This window comes from Coloeus monedula (assembly GCF_965178545.1).
Source record: "Coloeus monedula genome assembly, chromosome: 7".
Lineage (NCBI taxonomy): Eukaryota > Metazoa > Chordata > Aves > Passeriformes > Corvidae > Coloeus > Coloeus monedula.
In genome coordinates this window covers 17072189-17095480 of record NC_138787.1, presented here as the reverse complement: position 1 = coordinate 17095480, position 23292 = coordinate 17072189, and the positions used below count along the sequence as shown (strand labels likewise).

Below are 23292 nucleotides of genomic sequence, written 5' to 3'. Positions count from 1 at the left end.
TTGTGGGCTGTATTTCCAAGAGAACATTAGCAAATAGCAGCAGTAGAGGGCAGCATCATCATAGTAATTTTAAGACTTTTTTTTTTCTAATGTCTTGTGTGCTGAAAAGGGGTCTACTAGCAAGGGAGGATAAAGTTCTAGTTCCATATGTACTCTAGATGGCACTATTGAATTCTTTTTTCATGTGTGCGGTTTGTTAGTTACTGCTCGTTGCTATCCGTCTGTTTATTCCTGTCCTTGCAAGTTATTCTCATGGGGCAAAACTCACCAGCACAGCCAGCTCTGGCAACTTAAATGGGACTCTTCTGAGCACTCAGCTTGGAGACATTCCTTCCATGATGTTTGTACTTCAGGATACTGAAACTGCAGGACTTTCAAAACTCTTCATTTTACCTGCCCCTCAGCACAGACCTCATGGGGTCTCCCATACCATGAGCCTTGCTCTTCAAATCACTCACTTTACCTCTCTAGAGCCTCTACACAGCAGAGCTAAACTTCATTTTTCCATAGCCACATTTAGCTTGCCTACCTTCAAAACATTGTTTCTGTAGTTATTACCAGCACACACAGAACACGAGCCAATTTTTTTAAAATATCCTTTTGTTCTGTTTGCCACTCATCAGTGTCATTGCTCTTTTCTCTGTTCATCTAAAATAATCGAGGGCCAACTGCTCTACTGTTTTCGTCTCTTTCATCATGAAATGGAGCTGCAAGTGCTGCTTTGGCTCCATGTAGAGCAGTCAAATGGGATTTTCTACAATAGGGGATAGAAGTCTACATAGGAGGCATGCACTTCTATAGCAGTGGCAAATATAGAACATTACAGCTCGCCATCAAAATAGACCCAGTCAGTAATAGGTCTGTGCATTCTTTCATTATGTAGCATGCTCTCGTTCTGCAGCATTACTGCTATATGTGAAAATGACTCCAAAACCAGTACTGCCTGGAAGAATAGTAATTTTACCTTACTGGTGAGGGTGTTGGTGCTCTGACATGTCTTACGGGCGATGGTGATTGTCTAACGGGTGATGGTGATTGCTGTCGTGCCATTTGTGCTTTTGCAGCAGTTGTTGGGGTTGGTGATTTTGATGTAGGTCTAGGAGGCATTCGTGGAGGTGCCTTGTGTGGGAGCTGTTGGGTGGTTGCACCTTCTACAATCATTTCAACGCTTGTAAGTGATCTGGCATCAAAGTGGGCTTCAGTCTTCTACAATGAAAAGCAAGAAAAAGAAAACTAGGGTGAGATACTGTAGAAGTAACCCTCCACACTTTAGCCATACCTGCTTTGTTTTTGAAAATTATACCTTTTCAATTCTGGCTTGTCTTGTTTGTGAAATCTGAGCAGTCGAAACAATTGTCTTTGTCTTTTTAGCAGGAACGGCTTCTTCCTCGCCTTTTGAAAGAGAAAACGTGGTCAAAAGAATTGGATATGGCAACAATCATATCTCAACAGTTGGAGAAAAAAGTGAATGGTCAACTTCAATTATATAAAAATCTGTATACACAACTGAAAAATAATAATAAATAAAAAATAATAATAAAAATAAAAATGAGCAACCATCTGTTTTGCCTTCAATATCTACAGACGGGTAATTGTGAAAGCAGTTGAAGCAATATTACTGCATTACCAAGTCATTAGAAAAAAATTCAAAGCAAAATAAAATACATTCATTGTAGATTCTTCATATCAGTCCTGGATCTAAAATGATTACAGCATCTCTAAGCCTGGCTGAGGTGAAATCCAAGCAAGACTGCTCTGGGTAGCATGATTCCCTGCTAAAATTCTCTAAGAACTGTCTTCATCCTTACCAGCCTAATTTGCAAGACCATGTACAGTTATGCAGTCTAATATATCTATTCTATCAAAGCCAGCTTACCAATAAAACTTTGAGAGATTTACAGACCAAAATGAGAACAACTCAAGGTATCCCATACTTCTTTCCATCAATTATATCCTCCACTTAAAGACCACCCATTCTGGAGAAAAAGTCTTTTTAATTCTCAGACAAAAATCTTATGCAATTTTCATCAAAGACATTGTTTTTTTCACAGCAAGTAATAACTCTTGAGAAAGAAGTTATAAATTAACTTGTTGATATAACTGGAATGAAGTGGGGCATATTGCACCATTACAATTAATGCTCTGATTTTCATGGCCTGCAACTTTAGCTCTATTACCTTGAATTAGCAATTCAGCTGTTGAAGTAGCACGTCCCACATTATTTGTGGCGTTTACGGAATAGGTGCCGGAGTCTTCAGGATATGCTTCTGCAATTATTAAGCTGTAAAGGTCTCCTTCTTGTAAAATTTTAAAATCGGGGGAACTTTTGATTTCTACTCCGTCCCGATAGAACTTCACCACAGGTGTAGGGATTCCAGTCACTCTCACGTCAAGTCGAACTTGACTTCCTTGTCTTGCAGTCATGCTCTGTAGTCGTTGTGAGAAGTTTGGTGGCGCTGTTCCAGCTGCATTTTTATTGAAGAAGTAAATAGAAAAACAATGGTATCTGTTAAAAAGAACTGCAAATAACTAGAAACTTTCATTACTAGAAGTGCATGAGGTCTATTTCTTCTTCACATGCTACTGATAGTACCTTCTGAAATATTCAAAACATTAGGAGTTGATATGCCAAAATGCAAACACCCTTAGCTTTATTCAAGAATTTAAAATTTCTGATATTTCTGATTATACCTATGATTGCAAATGTTTCTAGAATTACAGATACAGTATTTGTAACCATAGGCATTAAGCATAGTCTCTCGGTATGGCCCTTTATGTGGCTTATTCTGTTAAATATAATTGATACCATTAGATATCATTAATGGCTCCATCCTGCAGAACTTTATCCTTTCTTTTACAAGCAATTTCAATGCAGCCAGTAGGACAGACCACAGGAGCAGAGGTATAAGGGCTGAGCCAGAAGCTTGTAATTATGAATAAGGGTTTGTGAGATCAAGATCAAACTTTATACAGTTAAAATGTAAAGGACACTGTTAGACGTTACTGGCGAGAACACATGCTGAATCCTAGACTGCTTTAGGAAAAGGAATGAGGTTTGCCATTTTTTTGCTGATCACGTACTTAAAATTGGAACTGTTTCATTATGTGTTACTCTTCTATCTCTCACACTGCTAGCAGGCAGCGGTGCCTTTCTTTAGCTGCTTTGTACCTGTCACAAGTAGTTCAGCAGTACTAGTCGCTTGCCCAGATCCATTGGTGGCTTGGACAGTGTATCTTCCGCTGTTGGCTTCTGTCACGGCGGGGATCACCAGTTTAGCGCGGCCATCACTAAACGAGATCTGCACGCCGGGCAGGGTTGCAGCAGAGAGAACCTGGCCATCCCGATACCAGTTCACCTCAGGAACTGGGAAACCTACGGAGAAATGGGGATAAATGGAGGTTAAGACATTATGAAATGCCAGATGTAAAAAATTACCAGAATACACACTCAGGTGTGCACAGTTACAGTGGAGCATAATGCCATAGGCATGGCTATATGTTCAGTGGCAAAGGAATTTCTTTTTAGAAAGGTCTCTAAAATGCACAGAGCAATAGGACAGCTGCACTGGCTCCTGTATTTAGGAAATCACTTGAATAATGAGAGGACTGTAGTGTTTGGCAATCCTATTAAGAAATAGATGTTCATTAAAATCATGAGGGGGATGATTTAATTCATGTGCAGTATTTTTAAAACTTATTTTCTAGTATCTAAGTAGGATTTGTTATTGCTAGAATATTTATCCAGTCCAATAGTCTGGAGATAATGTAAAGATCAGTACTTCCAAACAAATGAAGCATTTGTTCTAACACTACCATGGCTTTAGAAAATGAAGTGACAGAAAAAGTGACTGCTGTAGACATTAAAATCAAATGCTAGCAAAGTTTTGGGGGTTTTAATTTCTCTTTCTGGAACTTTTTGAGTTTGATCAACAGCAGTCATCTGGAATCAACTTGTTGTTCAAATACATAATTCTTTTGTTGCCAGGGTCATGAACAAGAGTCTTCTGGTCAGAAAAATTTCAATTGTACCTACAGCTAATTTTTGGATTCAAATGGTGATTTTAGATTCCCTGTAGAAATTCTCTTCCCAGTGTTCTACTCAGCCAAATTTATTGAGCAACTTAAATCCATTTGATGAACAAGTAAACTTCTTATATGAGCCACATTCTCACATAAGGAGAACACGTAATTTAAGGAGATGGTTCCAGCTCAAAATCTTTTTCATAGTCCTAGAACATAAATTCTTAGAAATTAAAATCCCTGCAAATTCACTTCATGTACATATCCACTCAACCCAAATCATCAGTTGTGCTGCACAGGGGCTCAGGACTGAGATCTGAGACTGCATTTACAGATGAATTAATTTTCCCAGTTCTAATCTCTGTGGTTTGGAAACCCCCAGGTGCACAGAATTCTGCTTCCTTTCTAGGGTATCCTGCCTATAAACCAAATAAATTATTAAGGATTTTAATGTACCAGGAAAATGATAGTGTGAGACTAAAGTGAAAGAGAAGCTGTGATATGTAGATTGAAGCTTTTACTGGTTGACTGCAGTCCCATCAGACTTGGTTAGGAAAGCTTAAAATCTTATTCACAGTAAAGCACTGGTATTAAGAGAACTGTAAAACAGAAACTCGTACACACAGAATGTGGACAGTTTTAGGGAGGATGAGAAATCAAAAGGGTAAAAGTACATTTAAGCATTGGAACTTTCACAGATGGAAGTTATCAAAGAGTCCTGATGGGATGGTATAATTCAGTTTTGTGCTATTGGTGTAGGGCAACTTAGGCATTATCATCATAAACATAGAGTATATAGCAGACCACAGTGATTTCATTCAGAGCTATGTGTCCTCAATATTTGTGAAAATTAGTTTAAAAATGTTTTAAGCAAGGAAACCTCCCAGAAACATGTCCTCAATAGTGAATTTATTGAAACATTGTCAAAAGTTCTATTTTCTTGTGGTGGTATTATACGATGATTAGAAAACATGGGAGTTTCTGTGGCAGGTTGAAAAAGGTCTGCATTTTCAAAATGGAGTCTGTTTTGATGTCTCAAACTGCTATGTACAAGGGATCCAAAGCTAGAAGCCATTTTAGAAATCTGAGCCCCAGTTTATATCAAAAATTCGAGTCCATAAATTTACTAGCACTCCCATGTCCCAGAGCTAGGTAAGATCTAACTCAGAATAAAGATATATGTGCCTGGTCTGTATGGAGTAGGGGTTTACTTCTACATGTCCCAAATGACACTATGATTTATCTATTAATTATTAGGACAATTTATTTTCATTTTAAAACTGTCCTTGAGGTTTTTTGAACTTTAATGCCAAAAAGAAGAAAATTGACCTGGCGTGCCTCAGATTCACCTCTTAGATAATTGAATTCAATAAGATTCTCCTCACAATGATGTGAGAGGAACTGCCAGCTTGTGTATGATCTGTGTGCTGCTTTCAAAAGTGAGCACTATTTAAGGGCTGTCTTGCACTGGGTAATACCCTTAAATATCAGTTCAATAAAGGGTACAGGTCAGTTCTTTATGAAAAAAATCAAACTTGATCAGCACTGTGGAGACATGAGCATTGGCACAGTTCTAATGCCAGCAACACTTCTGACTTTCTTGTCTCATGACTCCTCAGTCACTGGTGACCCAGTAGGACTCCCCCTGTGACGATGTCGTGGCTGCTCTGGCATTCTCTGCTTTTGATAACAGGGTTTGTGTGTTCTGTGCTTTCTGTTGCATGCTGGGTATACTCATCTGATATCAACCCTATGTAATGTGACACTTAATTCACAGTCTAATACAACAGCACAATTAATTTGTTCTAGTTTACACACAGCAAAATTGCATCTCAGGTGGTTGCTAAGCTCTTCTTGATACCCTTAGATTAACTGAGCTCTTCACATTTGAACTGTAGCTCTGTATTAATAGTTGAATTATATAAAAGAGCAGTGTTATTAGAGATAGAGAAAAATTCTGAATTTCAAATGGACAATAATTCATGACAGATAGAAAGGGCAAACATTACAGCAGGATAAAGCTGTGTAGCCCTTATTTATGCAATTTGTTACAGTAAAAACCTATCCTGTTTTTTATGCTGTAGAAAAACTAAATGCCAAGCCACTGTCAGATCTTTCAAGCTTGCTGGATGTTTTTAGGGCAGGAAAGAGATACCAGAATCTCACACTGTGAAAAAAAACCCAACAAGAGGTTGACTCACAAGATATTTGAGACTAACATACAAATATGGCATATGCTATTAGAAAAACTGCTGCGTCTTCACTTAGTAAGAAATCAAGTTCCTCTCACAAGTACTCCATAATATCACACAAATGAAATTAGCCAAAATCACACATTGAATAATAATATTAGCATCCTAACTTTTTCTGATGATATATTTAAGGATTCATAATAATAATAAATATTGCAAACATCAGTGGAAAAAAATTTCACAGAAAATTTACAGTGCAGAAGAAAGAAGAGAAAAGCAGGGCAATTAACTGAAGAGTAAGGGCCAAATAATAGAATATGGCATGAAAAAATGTCATGGATGCAAACTGCAGGACATGTTCAAACACCTTGGGTGAGCCGGTGTTATGCAAAGGGAGCAAGGGATGAAATACATGGACCATATATGTCAGAGATCTTTACACTTGCACAGATCATGTGTTTGCACCTGTCACAGAGAATCTGAGAAGTGCTTTATGGTATGTGGACCATCACATTGCTAATGCCTGTAAGACAATATAATTCCACCAGCAGGAACATATGTCATTTCCCCTTAGTCACTGCTGAGGTTAGAGATAGTCTTAGAACAGGGTGTTGGGTCTCTGGTAACATTATCTCAGGGGTTTGCACGGTGTTTTTCACAAGATAGGGTATTTTAGTAGTATGTAGACTGGAGAAATCAAGCATCCTTTAAATTGCTTGGTATCTTTAAATTGCATAGCCAACATAAATTGTATTAATCCAGCCTGATGTTACCATCAGGATCACCAGATACATCTATTATTTAGCATACTAGGGTTTTCTACTCTCTTCAGTGGCCAGGTGGGCCTACATTTTGTGCTTTTAATCCCTCTCCTAGAACTCTGGAATTATTAAATTTAAGGGCACAGAAATACATCTTAGCTAGAGTAAAGCTTAGCAAAAGGTCTTGGAAGAGCTAGCATAAACCCTGCTTTTTGCACCCTGACTTTTAATTCTGTCCAGTCATCATCCAAATGGGATTATTCTTTCTGCACGCACATGAAGTTCCCTCATGAGCACAGTGTGTATTTTTACATATATACATTTAAAGGTATTTCACTCCAGTTTTGATGGTTCTAACATACATGAGAGTCAGACACCAGGGGCATGGCAGGACAATTGGCTACTGCTTGGACAGCCATGTAAGTTTATACAGTATGTTTGTGGATATTTGACAGCACCTCACAGTGCTGATCAGCACTGCGTGATATGGATATATATGCATGTTTCAGAACTCTTTTACCCATTCATATCAGATTATGATCTACGAAAAGTGTCATCATTTTTCATTAGAAAAGAAATGAGTGATAAACAATAGCAAATCTTGGAAGAGTGAATCAAAATCTTACCACTAATATGAGCCTCAAAGGTTGCGGCACTACCCTCCAGTGCCACAACACTTTGTAATGGCTGTGTAAATGTTGGTGCTTTTGTCGTCATCTTTACAGGCACTCTGCAAGCAAAAAAAGCCCATAATTAGTTATCAACGGTGGAAATGTTATTATATGCACACACTTCTTGCAAGATTTTAAGAATACTTGTAGTTATTCTCTGAAAAATCTACTCTTCTCAGTTTTAAATCAGAATGACCTGGCAAAGTGTAAAGACTGTGGGTTTTGACAAAGTTGTAAAGCAAATTACTCTTGGAGCATGCTTGGCTGAGTTGGATGGGAAACCTTTATATTTAGCAGAGCTGTGCTTTGGCATTGCAAGTATGCAGCAGGAGACAAAATTCTGCTTGACTCACTGTGTGACCTTCCACAGGTCATTTGGCCTGCCTCTCTTTGTCTATTAACTTTTTTATCTTATGAGAAAGTAATTCCCTTGTATAATTTTTTAAAATATTTTGCTGGTGCAAAATATTTGCATTCTGCAATGAGAAGACAACTCATAACTAAGACACTAAGTTGCAATTTAAAAAAATGTGAAGGTCTGCAATGTATTTAGCTTAATGATTAACCAAATGCCAAGAGACTGTTTTAAAAGCACCCTGTAAATAGTGAATAATTTCACTTTACAGAAGAATATTGGTATTAAATATCCAAATAAAATTCCCCTCTTTCTTAGAGAGTATCTCAGTGGAATTTTGAATATGGGAAGCCAGCCACCTTCGAAATGTGAGCTAGGATATAAGGTAGCCACTGATGATGGCTTGAACAACTGCAAAGCCATGTGAAATCTGAAAGAAAGTTTGCTTTCTCTTGCTATGCCACAAGATCCTACTTTGAAATAACGTACTGCCACTAGAAAAGCTTGTGTGTCGATATTTTATATTTGCATGACCTATTTATTTACTGATGTTGAACTGTGCAGTTTTTAAAAATGTAGCTAGCATCTTCTCAACATTACCATACATCCATTAAAGTTACCTTTTTTCCTCATTAAAAAATTCCACTGAGAGCATATCAGGTCTCAAAACAAAAGCCCCACAATTTTTCAAGCCAATCTCACTCACATATTTACTTCCATTTACTTTGGCTTTTGTGCCTGATTTTGCAACAGTCCCAAGCTCCAATTAAAAATGAGAAAGTGAAGTTTCTTTCACTATGAATCAAGTTTATTCTACCTCTCACAGGGGTGAAAATTCTTCATTACATGAGTTCCTTCAAAGAAATCAGGGCCTGATGCATACATGCAATAGGTGCATAAGAGCAGAACTGGATATTGTATTGGAATTTTCAGGTCCAGTTACAACTATGTTTTGGAGCTCAGCTAAAAAACATGGAAATAATTTTACCATACAATTAAACATTATGACAGCTTGTACATATATGTAATTTGCAGGATAGATCAGAAATAATTTAATTAAATAGAACTGTCCTTGACTTCCCACAAAGTCTCTATATTCCATTGTCCAAGCAAATTCTGGTGATGAACATCTGATCTTATAAGGCTTCTTGTATAATTAGAATTGAAAGTATGCATCTAAAATGTCATGTTCCAGAAATAACCTTCACAGCCATGAATGACAGCAGACAAGTGTTCCAGAGCTGCCATGTAACTGATACCTTAGCAGTTGTTTCCCTTAAAAAGTCATCAACGCTTAGCTGATACCATATGCATTTTATCAGAGCTATTCTTGGAGCTTCTCAGTTTATCTCACAGTAGTGTAACCTTGAACACTCCCAACAGAAAGGAGTTTTTAAGTTAAGCACATGTTTCCATGCACTTTTAAAATCTTAATTTATGTAGTCTTTAGCAATAAAATACACTGGAAAAAACCTTTTTGCTGAGAGTTATCAAAGCTTACTCCAGAAATTAAGGATATAATCTTGACAGAGGATTTAAGTGTTTCACGTCTATACTCTGAAATCTATACCCCCCTGTGAGCAAATTTATAAAAAATAGATTGTAACAGGATTATTAATGACTGATAAAACCCTTATTACACCAGCAGAAACATGCTACTAACCTGATCTCTCAAAGTGCCTGCAAGAGTGGGCTAAGCCCAACGAAATCTTCTTGAACGACGTCCTTATCCAGAGTAAGATTTTTTAGACAATCCCAGCATGAGAATTGTAGAGCCTCTAATCATAAAAACAAAACTACACAGTCTTGACAGTGTAGTTTTGTTTTTTTGCAATCCCTACACCCGAGGCGAGGCGGGGAATGCACGACTGCTCAGAAGTGCTAACATAGTTGTTTCGCTTTATATACCCCAGCTCTGCTGACAGGTCTGCCTCATCATGTCACTGCCAGTTCTGATTGGTTTCCTGAAAGAAAGTATCTTGTGAGAGGGGATTCACTGTCTGTAACCATACACCCCTCTTGGTTTTGATTGACAAGGCTAACTTTGGAGGCACAAAAGGGATTCACTGAGGAAACCTCAGCTGTTCCAAAGCTTTTGGTTTATAATTCAATTTAGTTTATGAAGTGCAGTTTACAAGCCATTGCAAATTTCCTAAGTCATAATCACAAGACAAAGAGAACAATAAAGAAGCATTTTAGCAGGGCAAATGGACAAGTCAGAAGTCATCATATCAGTGAGACTCAGTCTTACTTTCTTTCATTATAAAACATCCAAGAAGCCACACCAAATGCATATGTCAATCACTAGACTAAATAAGTAAGCTGAGCTCAGACAAGTGGCTGCACACTATTAGAATACACTGTTTAAACTTTTTATTTTGCATAACTTTGAATTCTAAAATTGTGTTTGGTAATACATAGATTTGGAGCTCTAGGGTTGTTTTTATTTCTTTCACAATTTTTCTGTTGGATGTTCCAAGCAGTTAAGCTTAACAAACAGTAGCATACAATGTGCAGAAACACAAATTTTGTGAAATTAATTTGACACAGACAAATACTGTCATTTTAAAAAAAGATTTTAAGTCTAACAGCTTTTTTCTACACCTGTGTAGGCCTTGTGCAGACCTCAGACCATGGAACAGCATATTGGTTCGTGAACTTCCATTAGCCCAGCTTTGTCACTACACAGCTAACTGTGCTATTAGAGTGGTTGCTGCTGGAACAGACATCAGAGTTAAAAGACTACTCTTGTTTATGGCTGGAATGGGAGGTGTTTTACCACATTACCTCGTCTGCCTGTTCCCATTCCTGCCTATCTAGCAAACTCTTTAAGCACATAACTGGCTCATAAGAAGACTTACTTAAAATTATTTGCTTAAAATCAAGCATGTGCTTAGCTGCTTTGGTAAATGGAGAACTTCAGTCTGAGGTTACCAAGTTCCACATCGAAAAGGACCTCCCTGAGAATGCTGAGATAAGTAAAGACAGATTGGAGTTCTGTACTATCAGCTGTACTTGTGTTTGAAAACAACCTGAAGGAAACCTCCAGCAAGAGAGGCAGAAAATGCCAAGGAGAGAGAGAGTTTCACTGCTGTGATTCCTGCAAGGGAGTCATAATGCTATAGTTTGCAGATCTGAAAAAAATAAGAAATTACATATTGCTGTGATCTCATAAAATTACTTCAGAAATTTGATCTGCCCTTTAATTTATCCATCTCATAAGGTGGCAACTTCATGGCTACTCTAGGCATGCAGCAGTATCAACAGCAACACAAACGGGAGGAACAGTCTGTACACTGGTACTACCTGAACCATGGCTCATTTTTAATTTCTTTTTGCAAATAGATTTCAGAGAGCCTAATCACTCTGTACAAGACTGAGAATGACAGCAAATGCAATGAGGGGGAGGTCAAGCTAGCTTATACCAAAAGACATAAAATATCCAAAGAATCTTGTGTAAAAGATATAAAATTTCTATTTCTAAGTAGAGACCTGTTAAATTAGCAGAGAGATGTTTTTCTCTGTAGCTAAACACTTAAATAGTCAGTGAAAAATCCAGCTTGAAGAAAAACACAGGCTAGTATTTGCAAACTAAAAAAATGCAGGCAGCTTAATGATGATGTCTAAATCAAATAAACAATTAAAATTTGTATGAACATGTGATAATTTTTAAATGACAGAAATATAAAGCCTGCCACTTTTGAAGTTACGAGATGGTCAGAAGTTTGTGTGTTTCTATTAACATCAAGTCAACAATGACTGATAACAATAATGTTACAGGGGAAAAAATTTCCTGCTTTCAAATACTTAAAGCAAATAGATTGTATTTTTAAAAATAAGTTCCTTTCTGTTTAACTTTTACATCTGTTTTTAATCATCTGTTTCCATTCCAACAAAAGTTTTTACCTTCTCAATTTTTTACTTTTAATACAGAAATGAAATTGAACAGTGGAATATTTAGCTCATGTCCTCAAGGAAATATGAATTATTTATCCTACATGCCTTCTGTCACATTTATATCACATGATTTCTACATGTTTAGTGTCACATAGTGTGCCCACAAGAAAAATCAGAAGGACGACTTCAGTCATACTGCTGGTAAAAATGATGTTATTTCTTTTCTCTAGCATCAAAAAAAATCAGATCCAGATAAGACTTTTTAGTCAGGAAGATATTTAAATTTGGGATAGTTACGAAAATTTCAGGATCTGCTTGCTTCAGTCTGATACTGCTTGAAGTATAAACTCTGTATTGCCAATGTTAGCATATGTACTACATAGTAGGCCACAACACATTTAAGGAGTAGCAGGTGATGTTTAACACAGTGAAACGTTGTGGTGTGAGCACCTGCAATCTCTTTGTATGTGATTCACTTTGATTAATTGTAATAATCCTAATGACTTGATCAATGGAGCTGCCTTACTAGGCCCACATGAAAGATGCCTTGAAAGCTGAAGACTCTAGTCAGAGCTGAAAGACAAAATTAATTATTTCTTGAACACTTAAAATTTCAAAGTGCCACCTAAACAAGTTTTTACTGTGCTTTTTTGAGCGGAATTTCCTAATACTTCTTTTAAAACTTCACGGTCTCTACTTTTCTTCATTGTTTGCCAAACACTGGTAGTTTTGTACTACCAGTGTACTCTGCTGTAGCGGCACAGCCAATGTAGCACAAATCCTGCTTTCTTTCCTGGTCCCCTAGTCTATCTACAAATGCTAATTTGCCAACTGAGTAAAAAAAATTAGTACCTTTCCCATTTCCTTCTTTACTTCCATTTTCACTGTCTCCCTTGGTTCCGTTCTTTCCTATACAATAACTATTATATCTCCTTTTATTTACTATTTTCATTTTACTCTGTCCTCCGATCAACTGTGTGAACCAAGGGAGTAATGAGATAAATAATTTGGTCACTTTACATAAAAATTCTCACTGATAAAATGCTGTCCTAAATACTTATAGAACTGACAAAACAGAACCCAAAATATATTTATATTCTTGCTGAATTTCCATTTTTCCAAGTACACTTAAGAAGAAAAATTACTTTCCCTTCTCCTACCCACTTTCTTTCTTTAAACTTAGAAAGAACTAAAAAATTCTAAACTGTTAAATCACTAAATACTGACTTGAAATCAAAACATATTTCAACCACCTTTATCAACTTCCCTTTCCCTGCTAATACTACAAACAATACTTTGTAACAAAACCTTTAAAACCTTAAATACAGGCTATAAATTGAATTATATGCATGAGAATATCCACGTTTGTCCGCTGTAGCTGGCTTCTGAAAGGCTGCTACATTTTCAGGTGTTAATGATTCTTATTTGAGCCACTGTAATTGAATATGCAAGATACACTAGCCTTTTTCAATACAAACTAAAATCTGCTTGCAAAAAATTGTTACTGAAGAAGGCACTGTCAGTTGCTTCCAAAGTAGAAAACGTAACTAAGGCACTAAGTAAGTTTTGAAACGACTTTATCTGTTTCATATGGGAACAACTTATTGGAAACAGCACTGCACATTATCAGGGTCCCTTTTCACTAACTTCATGATGATAGGAGTCACTTACATAGTCTCACTGGAAATACCTAAGAAGGAGATTTACAGATGTCACTTTTGACAAGTTTTCCTTGTATGTTATTTATATATCATCCTCACACATTTACATATGTGGAACAAGAAACAAAAAAATTAACGTTGTCAGCACTTCACCTTAGAAAGCAGGCCCTGCTGACAAAACCTGGCCCCTGAGTAAAGAATATATTTATTAAGTGTTCCGTTTCCTTCCACAAAACAGTAGTTAACGTCATTATACAGGGGACAAGTTTTACACAACATTAAGACTGTCCTTAGCATTTAATAGATACATATATTTTGTCAAATTTGGAAACCGTTCAATAAATACATGGACATCTATGATTTTTAAAATGAAAAGAAACAAACACACTTACCATTTTTCATAATGGATCCATTTTCAGGGAACGCTTGGAGCAATAGCTGTGTTCCTCATTGGCAAAAGAAGGTTGATGGATTTTTATTTATTTATAAAACCCACTTTCTACTATTTTGTAAGAAAACCATAACTAAGAACAGATATATAGGTTTCTGGTTTGCCCCATGTATTTAAAAAAGCATCAAAACTTTTTTTCCTGAGTGTTGTTTTGTGAATCAAGAGGAAAAAAGCCTCAAATATTAAAGTTTTTCTCACAGTCTAACAATCGAGGAAAAGCAGAAAGAATCCAGTACTTTAAATCTGGTGAGCATCCAAGACCAGCAAGCACTGAATTCTACACTTTAATTTTTACAGAATGAATTTCTAAATAGGAAATTATATGTGTCACACTAACAGATTCCAGCTGAGAAAAGAACATTAATTTTATGGGGTTTATAATTTGGGGGGGAAGGAGGGGATGGACATCTGATATGTACTTTGTCAGTCCTCTGAATGTGAGTACAGTTAGAAACACAATTTTTTCTGTGAGATCTTGAAATCTAAATAACACGTGCAAACGAGGGGCTTAGATGGGAAAAGTAATTGCATGGGATCCATAAGATGTTTGACACTTGTCTTCATTCCATTTTGGAAAAATCTGTGAGAGATACAGGGTAAATATGCAGAGCAAGTACCTCGGTCTGCAGCTACTATATTTATATGCACATATACATAGCCTTGTGACTCTTCTGCAGGCAGGATGCCACTGACTTTTCCATAACGTCAAGCAAGTGATTTATGTGATCAGGCGAAGACATGTACATACTATTTTTTTTCAGCTCATTTCCTCTCTCTGCCTGTACTTTAACTTGGAGAAAAAATTAAGATTCTGCTATGCAACCTGCACCTTGATGGAGAAAAATATCTAATGTTTTGATATTATGATTTAAGCAATTCTTAAATACATTATTTCAGTGCCAATTTTGCACAGATGACATCTACTTGGATGAAGCGCAAAAATGCTGCACTGCTTAAATCCCTATCTGCTCTCTGTGAGAAGTGTGAGCGCATTGCTGTGGTATGCAAAACCAGAGTGGGTCTAATCAATGTGAATATAAAGAATGACAGAATGTTGGACAACAGGGAATTGCACAACACATGTGGATCTGTGTGTATCTGTGGTGTTGGCCAAGCCACTGAGAGTGGACTGAAGCAGAAGTCTGAGTAGCATGAATCATTTGCAAGGTAGGACTTTGAAAATCTGAACCAGATGGATCAAGCTGTTAATCACAAGTGTGAGTGTGACTGCTTTCTTTACTGTTGTCGCAGTCAAACAGCCATCCAAAATGGAGCTTTTTCTGAACTACCTTTTTCAATGCTGCAAATGGATGACACTACAAAAGTCCTTGTCTTTCTCTACCAGAAGCCTTGCAGTGAATTGAAAAAGACATTTAAAATCAGAATTCAAGAGATGGAGACAAAGATTCATCATGCTAATGACTGGCCTACAATCCAAAAGATTCCATTTCAGTTCAGCGTTTTTTTTTAATGCCCTGAATAGACACTGTGGTTCTTGAGGAATTCTCTTATTGAAGAGTCCTTGGCTATACTAAAAACGTGTTTTGAAGCTAGCACTAATATCATTTCGTAGTCCACTCCTTTGAACTGCAGTGACAGGCACCAACTGGAAATGGACTGTATTGTCACACTAATCTAGTCCTGAAAGCAGAAGCATTGCAGTGAATACTTCTCCATTATGCTGCCTTAGAGAGAGACTTTCTCTTCCCTGAAGATATTCTTGTTACTAAGCAAGCATTAGACAAGGTTTGCTGAAAGCAGAAGCATTGCAGTGAATACTTCTCCATTATGCTGCCTTAGAGAGAGACTTTCTCTTCCCTGAAGATATTCTTGTTACTAAGCAAGCATTAGACAAGGTTTGCTAATATTAGTAACCACTCCTTTTGGTGCCTGGCTTCCTAAAAGTGTCCCAAAGCTGTTAGAAATCTGACAATTAACACTATTTAATAAACTGAAGAATTCTATAGTTATAGACTCATTTTGGTTTAAATCCTAATTCTCTATATTAGCTAGCGGGAAGACCTATTAATGGAATTAATACCACTGATGGAATTTGTAGAAGAATACCATAGTGGGTACTAAGGAATCACCAAGGAGAACTGTAACTTTGAAGGCGAATATTTCTTCACCACCTTCTATTAGATTTGTCCAACAATCCAGAGCAAACCCACAAGAAATAGTAAATCACTGTCTAATAAATGCTCTACACAGGTGAATTTTAATATTGATTTATTTTTAAAGAAACAAAATACAAATTTTAATCTAGATATATATTGGATAGCACCCAAAATTCATCTGCTCCTCACCCGTGGCCAATATCTACTAATGGACACAGCAAACAACATGAACTTGCACAGGGATCAGGCATCTTGCAGTTCAGTCCATCTTCTCTTCCACTGCATCAGGCAGAAGAATGGGATGTCTCAAACTGAAGTTAATCTCTTGTGGCCTCTCAAGTTCAAGATGCACTCCTTGGAACCAGAGTTTCTCTTTAAACCTGTTTTAAAAAGGTCAGTTAATATTGTCCACATTTTTAATGGTGGCACAGACAGTTCTTTGTGGTTTTGAGAAAACACAAGATTGGAGATGAAACAAACAGTAATTACGGAGAACATAAAATATTCTAAATCTCATTTTACTGATCAGAAGACACTTTTGGCTATAAATAACAGAAGGTAAGAGAAAAAAGATAGGATAAATCTGACCTTTCTGTATGGTCTACATGTTTTAATCATACTGAAGTCTCTATGTGCCTTAAGTAAAATTACAATGATCTGGCATGTTATTTTTTACTGCCCTATCACAGCACTACAGAAAAAAACCTGAACAAATTATGTGGGATCAACACTTTGTCAGCTGGACATGAGGCAAAGTGTGCAGGCAGCTCACAAGGAAAAGGACAAAGCCTTTGAATCAACATATGCAACAACGTTCCTCTATGGTTACACGTTGCTCTACATCTAGACAGATAAACTTCAGGAACTTAAAGACAAAATAAAACTGCTCTTCCTTTTTTATCAGAGTCTAAATTCATGAGGCAAGATTTCATCCTGTGCTAAAAGTCACCACAGGGACTAGTGACTTCATGCATCTCATTTATTTAATCTCAAATTGCACAGTGGGAAGTATTATCTTTAATCAATTAATGAACAGTGACAGTTCCTGTCTTATTAGGATTGCTACTCACTCTTCTGAATAAGACTTGTCTAGTAGAAACCTTTGTTTATATATTCTGTTGATGAAACTTCAAGTAGCTCCATCAATTTGAACTCCTGGAACACTTTGTGCCTTTGAGCTTTTCAAGCTTATATTAAAATCTAGATTGAAATGCCTAGATTTCAAAAAATTATTTCACTAAACATAAATACCTTGCAAAGACTCAATGTTCTAATGAATTAAAAGCTCTTTCATCTAAAAATTAAATATCTTTTGATGAAGAATTAAGTGAAAAAGGCAGTCACATATTATGCACATAATGTACATTACCCCAAAATTCATAGATTAGGAAGAGTGTTTGATGTGTGCTTTGTAAATTAAGGTGCTTACAGTTATTGCAGCAGTACAAGTTGTAGCATGGAGTAAGATGCAAGTTACCTTACTGGAGTACATTCAGCCACTGGCCTTTGATCTCCCTCATATGGTGGGTGGGCTTGTACTAGCTCAGTTGTGGTGACATTCACTTTTTCTGAAAAATATCCATCTTCCCATTCTGGTTTAGCCTGAGTTACACTGGAAGTTTTGGGGGGATTGTTTTTCCCTGAAACAAAATATGTACATTAGTGGGAACGAGTTGCTCATGTAATAAGGCAGCAGGGTGCCAAAAAGCATGCAGCTGGCAGGACGAATCACCTATCACTGTTACGAAAGCAGAGCAATGTGCCTTTCCAATTTCATTGCTGGCAACACACATGTATTTCCCTGTATCAGCAAGGACTACATTTCTCTTTAAAAGGTAATAGGTATCTCCTAATTTCTCAATCTGTAAAAGAAGAGAATGTGCATAAGACATAATTAGTAGCATAAGGCAATATAAATTACCTTTCTCCCAAGAAAAATTTCAAGAACATTAGAACATACACTGATATCTCCAGATACCACTTTGATATCATCCTTTTTCCAGAAGACATGTGGTTTGGGCTTTCCATGTATAGTGCAATGCAGGATTAAATCTTCTCCTTCTTGTAGAGTTCTATGTCCAAACTTTTGTATGAAGTTTGGCTGTTTTCCTTGTACTGAAAAAAAATGTAATCAAATCAATATTCACTGTGTTTTAAAAGACACAACTGAAACAAGTGAAGAAAAAAAAATCTGTTCTCATAAATTTCATCACATTGTAAGACAAAGAGAGCCTTTACTGATGCCTGGAACTCAGGATAACTTGTTTGCAAGACAGTTAGTAGGCATGTATCATTTATTTACCTAATATAAAGTTTGCTAAAAAACATGGATATTAAGCACCTAAGAATTTCATGCATCAGCATAGTGCTATTAGTTCCATGGAAATGCTGAAGAATCATGTTGTTTGGTAAGGTATTAGGCAAGTCTATGTGAATTATTGTTTCAGTGAAGGCAGATAAGTAAATATTTCACACAAATTTAAAGTGACAAAGTCATGAGAGCAAATTTTTTTATTTAGTGCATTGTTGTACATCATGCTTTCTTCACTTTCTCCCCCCTATTATTTTAGTTAAAAAAAAAAAAAAAAGTTATTGAAAAGATAAAAAGAATTTATATTTGCAACAAAAATGAAGGGCAGAATGAGGCCTCTCTACCACTTCAACCACATCACTATTTTGGCCATCATTAATACTGAAACCATGTACTACCACATCATCCAGTACAAATTTGATTCAGATGAAGGATGGGCAAGTAATTGTTTTTCTATTGCAAATACCCAAAACACATGAGATTGATTCTGTGCTAGCTTCATGCCAACTCTGGAAGGACAGATGACACCTGAGCCACTACAAGGACTGATCAATACAAATTGACCCATCAAAATTGAAGAAATTTTAATCATCAGCATCAGTTTGTACTGACTAAAAGCACTGCTTTCTGTGACTTGTAACTTAATGAGCTGTAAAGGTGTATTTACTGAATCACTGTACTACCACCTGAGGTTCCACTCATATTCCACCTACGAGGTTACTGTAAAAAGAGAAAACAACCTCAGAATTCAGACTAAGTATTCTTGAAACAGGGAATATAAAGCAGAAGATGTTAACACAAGAAGGACACACAAAGACATACTACAACAAAAATGAACTTTTTGCATCTCTATCACATAAAGAATGTGTCCTTCTTCCTCTGACATAAATTGTACCTTCTTTTCCAAATTATTTAACAAAAGTTATAACTGGCCTTCTCAGAAACAGAAAGTTACTGAAATGTGTGTTAAATGACAGAGCTTGAAACTGCCATGCCACCCTTACTTCACTGTTTAAGGATGAAAATTTTTTCTTTATGCTATGATGGAACAAAAATCAGCTTATCACACACAGGTGCACATCAACTTCTAAATCCAAATATATTGAGCTAAAGGCTATTTTTGCCAAAGGTGGGCCTGCTGGCATAATGAGACAGACATTTTGACTACTGTATTAATAAATTCACTTCTTAGGTGAGCCCTTAATTGCAATAATTTTATTATTATTTTAGCTGCTTTTCTATTCTTCCTATGTACTGTAGGACTGAGGTGATACCATAAAGCAGAATAACATAAGTTTTACTCTCCTGTACTTGTGCTAAACTGGTGTGACCTCTGTATTAGCCAGCCAGAGCAGCTCAGACAATTCAGTTCGTAGCTGTTGAAAGTTAGCATGTGCAAGCTGCCACCCCTATTGCTTTGCATGCACCTGAAGCCCAGAAATTTGAGATCTCCAGCTTCACTTGAAGAAAGAGAGCCAAGTTTACAGCCCTGCCTACTCTTTGCAGGCAGTTAGCAATAGGTCACAAACAGAACATGATTAGCTTGTATTCCAGTGGAAAACATTAAGTGGGTTTCAGCCCCTCCTTGGGATAATCTTGGCTGGATTCCACTATTTGTGCAGTTTGGATTACCTTGTGAAGTCATGTTGCATCTCATACCAGAATGGTTTTTATCATTTAAAAAAAAAAAAAAAAAAGAAGAAGAAAAACAAAAAGAAAAATCTGAGTGGAATGGTGACAGAGATAATGATCAGACCACATCTTGACTTTATACCAGTAAGGCAGTAGAACATAAAAACTGAAATGACCAGTTTCTAGAGAGCAAAGAGGGAAGTATGTGCAAAAAAACCCATGAAGTGACAGTTCCTACAACTCCTTCAGGCACAGGCTTGACCTCAACAGGAAACAAAGTTTGCTGTAAAAGACTTCATCATCTGACAACAGCCTTCAAAATAGAATGGATGGTTATATTTCACCAATGGTTTTCCCATGATATCATAACAAAAACTCAGAAGAAAACTTGTTAATTGCAACTTATTTCTTGGCTGGACATCCCATGAACCATAAAGGTTGGAAAGAACAGATCCATTCCCCCATTGTGGGAAAAGATAATCAGCTAGTCGGTGGTACTGAAATACCACTCTTACAGCTTCAGACAGTAGTTTTGTCAAATATTAAATATTCCACGAGTATACTGGTAGGAACCAGTAGAGTTATGCTGCAAACTGGCAAATAAGCACGGAAAAATCATCAATCTGCTGCAATGCAAAAACTACAGGAGGAAAGATCACCTTCATATCCGTCTATCACACAGCTTTCACCCCTGCCTCAGGTCTCTCTCACACACATGTAGTATAGGTCAAGCCAAATTGGTTTTAAGAGCCATTTGTAAAATCAAATTGCTTCACAGTTATTCTTAATCTATTTACTCTAGGCATGTAATTTCCAATCTCTGGTGTCTTGAAATGTGATATTAGCAATTTTATGAACTTCCCCTGTCTTCTCCACAAATTAGGCTAGGCAGATTCCCACCATGCTGCTTAGAGACTTTGTATTTGCTCAGCATTACTCTAAATTAACACTACACTTTATTGTTTAGAGATTTTGTCTCAGTCAAGCTCCTAACACAAACAGAAAGATTCCTCTATTGGGAATATTAAGCGGATCTCTTGACTCAATTGATCAGAAATATCCATAATCCAGAGCTCCAGTCTCCTTGAATACCATTCATAACCTCTTTAAAGTCTTGGCAGTAGTTTTTCAAGACACAGTTCCTCTGGACCACACACCAAAATTACACCTTTACCCTAGAAAAGTCTCCAGAGAAAGGTGCAGAAGTAAGCATACCTTACCAGTCATTTGGGAGGAAGTCACCTTCTCCATTGCCGCTCCAGCCACATCTGATCCGATCTGCGTAATGACTCATCCTCTCTTTGCCTACTGACTCAAACATGTCACCTCAAGCTGCTTCTCTTGAAAAATGAGAATAATTGATCCCTTTCCCCCTCCAAATTTAGGTACTTTGTGTAAACACCCCTTTGTAGACAGGCAATATCTTTCACCATTTTCCTAATCGGTGTCTGCATACGGGGAAGGAGAAAGGGAGTGTAGGTTAGTTATATGCCCGATCTCTTTCTTGTAAGGATGGTGGGACTGAGGCTTACATCTTCTCTATACGGGAGCCATAGGGAAGATGAAAACACTTTGGGATCTTGAAGTAACTATAGGCCCAAAACCGTGACTGTGATGAGGGGAAACTAACATTGTAAACCAAGAGAAAACCAGAACAATACAAAACACCTATATGTATTCCCTGCTCTACAGTATGGCTTAAAGAAGGAGGAAGTAAAGCATGCATAGTATAAACTATTAAAAACTCCATGAGAGTGGGAAACACTATGTTAAAATTATTGCTGCAAAAGAATGAGTGGTTTTTTCCTTCAAAGAAATATTAATGCATCATGAGACTATATCACTGTCACTCCCTTATTTTCTCGGTTTTTTTAGATTATCTAAACAGAGCATAGCAGGAATTTTCCAGCGATTTTTTTTTAAGGACTCATTTGAGTCCTTAAATAAAGGGTATTTAAACCCAGATTGCCAGCACAGCAGTAACCAGTGTTGATTATGTCTTTGTTTACAAAGCAAAACATTAAAATCAGGAGACTTTCAGCGTCCTGCTGTGCATCCAGTATCTCTAATCACTCTTTTTGAAATCTTGTTTCTTGCAGCAATTAAAATTGTGGCTGATATCCACACACCCATTAAAAACTCCATTTAAAACTATTCCTGATTGAAAGTAGATGCAATACCACACTCACAAAATCAACTTGTGTTTACCTGAAGTTCACAGAAATGTCCAAATTCTCAGAGGAAAGTTTTAACAAACAAACAGACAATGGTATTATATATTTCTACAATGATTTATTAAGATCTAAATTACCTTTATCATGAAATGGAAAATACACTGTAGGAAAACAGGTGAAATTGATACCTGAGAAAATTCCTATGAATCTACATTTTTGGGAGATGACTGAACTTAGAAAGTGGTTCATTAAGGGTAATACCCAGTTAGTTAGGACTTACTTTGTTTCCCCATCTGTTCACCACTTCCTCCTCCTGCTCCCTCTCATATTGCTGTAAGGTTGTATCATGCTGAGAACTTTTCCATTTTCAAAGTTACAGGAATTTTGCAAAAGCCGCCGTCACTGGGCCAAAATATCTGACCCTCAGCAATTACAGTATATATTCTTTTCATAGCATGCTACACAGTAAAAAGTTTACTTCATTCCAGCAAATTATGCAAGAGAAGGTAAATATTCCCTCTCTAAAAATTTTCTACAGCAATGCAGTTGTAACACGAAAGCTGATAACCAAAAGATGCAGGAAAAATCATGTAGCTCTTTGTCAACTTTTTTACTGTATAAATACAAAAAATACTGAGGCTAAATAATGAAGTTATATTTGAGGATTTATAAATTGAGTCTTCCATTGGCACAGTTACATCATTGTTATGAAATATTTAAACAAATTAGAACTTTATTTAAAAAAAATATTTGCGGTTGTCCTTGGCAAGAAGGAAATGCAAACTGTAGGTGAACAAACTACTGGTTTGGATTTACTACTTTGAAGTTAAAGGATAATTCTGTTTCACTTATTTTTCTTTTTTTATAAATTTGAATACACCTTTGAATATTTCTGCAATTTGGTTGCTTCTCCTTGAAATCAATGTGTTAAAAATTTTAAACGTGCGCAAAAGCTCATGTCAAATTATTAACTTTCTTGTCTTATACTAACAACTTAGAGGATTATTAGAAATATTTGTATCTTTGTAAGAAGACAGAGAAAGTATGATG

The 23292-nt window shown here is 36.7% G+C and overlaps 2 protein-coding genes across 35 annotated transcripts in view; both read right to left on the bottom strand.

Annotated features, from left to right (window-relative positions):
- TTN (titin) overlaps positions 1-9859 on the bottom strand; it is a 245121-nt gene extending 235262 nt beyond the window's left edge. For all 34 annotated transcript variants that reach the window (XM_082285106.1, XM_082285116.1, XM_082285134.1 and 31 more), the window contains exons 1-6: positions 9663-9859; positions 7600-7703; positions 3170-3373; positions 2178-2465; positions 1304-1392; positions 965-1206 (exon numbers count right to left, since the gene is read on the bottom strand). In XM_082285106.1, the coding sequence (XP_082141232.1) occupies positions 965-1206; positions 1304-1392; positions 2178-2465; positions 3170-3373; positions 7600-7690 (914 nt within the window). In that variant the 5' untranslated portion in view covers positions 7691-7703; positions 9663-9859. The remainder of the gene's footprint in view (positions 1-964; positions 1207-1303; positions 1393-2177; positions 2466-3169; positions 3374-7599; positions 7704-9662) is intronic.
- Positions 9860-16373: 6514 nt separating this feature from the next.
- The window catches only part of CCDC141 (coiled-coil domain containing 141), a gene marked incomplete at its 5' end in the record, with an annotated part of 71465 nt that continues 64546 nt past the window's right edge, over positions 16374-23292 (bottom strand). The window contains 4 exons of the mRNA XM_082284998.1: positions 16374-16505; positions 17603-17765; positions 17858-17987; positions 18086-18240. Coding sequence (XP_082141124.1) covers positions 16385-16505; positions 17603-17765; positions 17858-17987; positions 18086-18240 — 569 coding nt within the window. The 3' untranslated portion in view covers positions 16374-16384. The remainder of the gene's footprint in view (positions 16506-17602; positions 17766-17857; positions 17988-18085; positions 18241-23292) is intronic.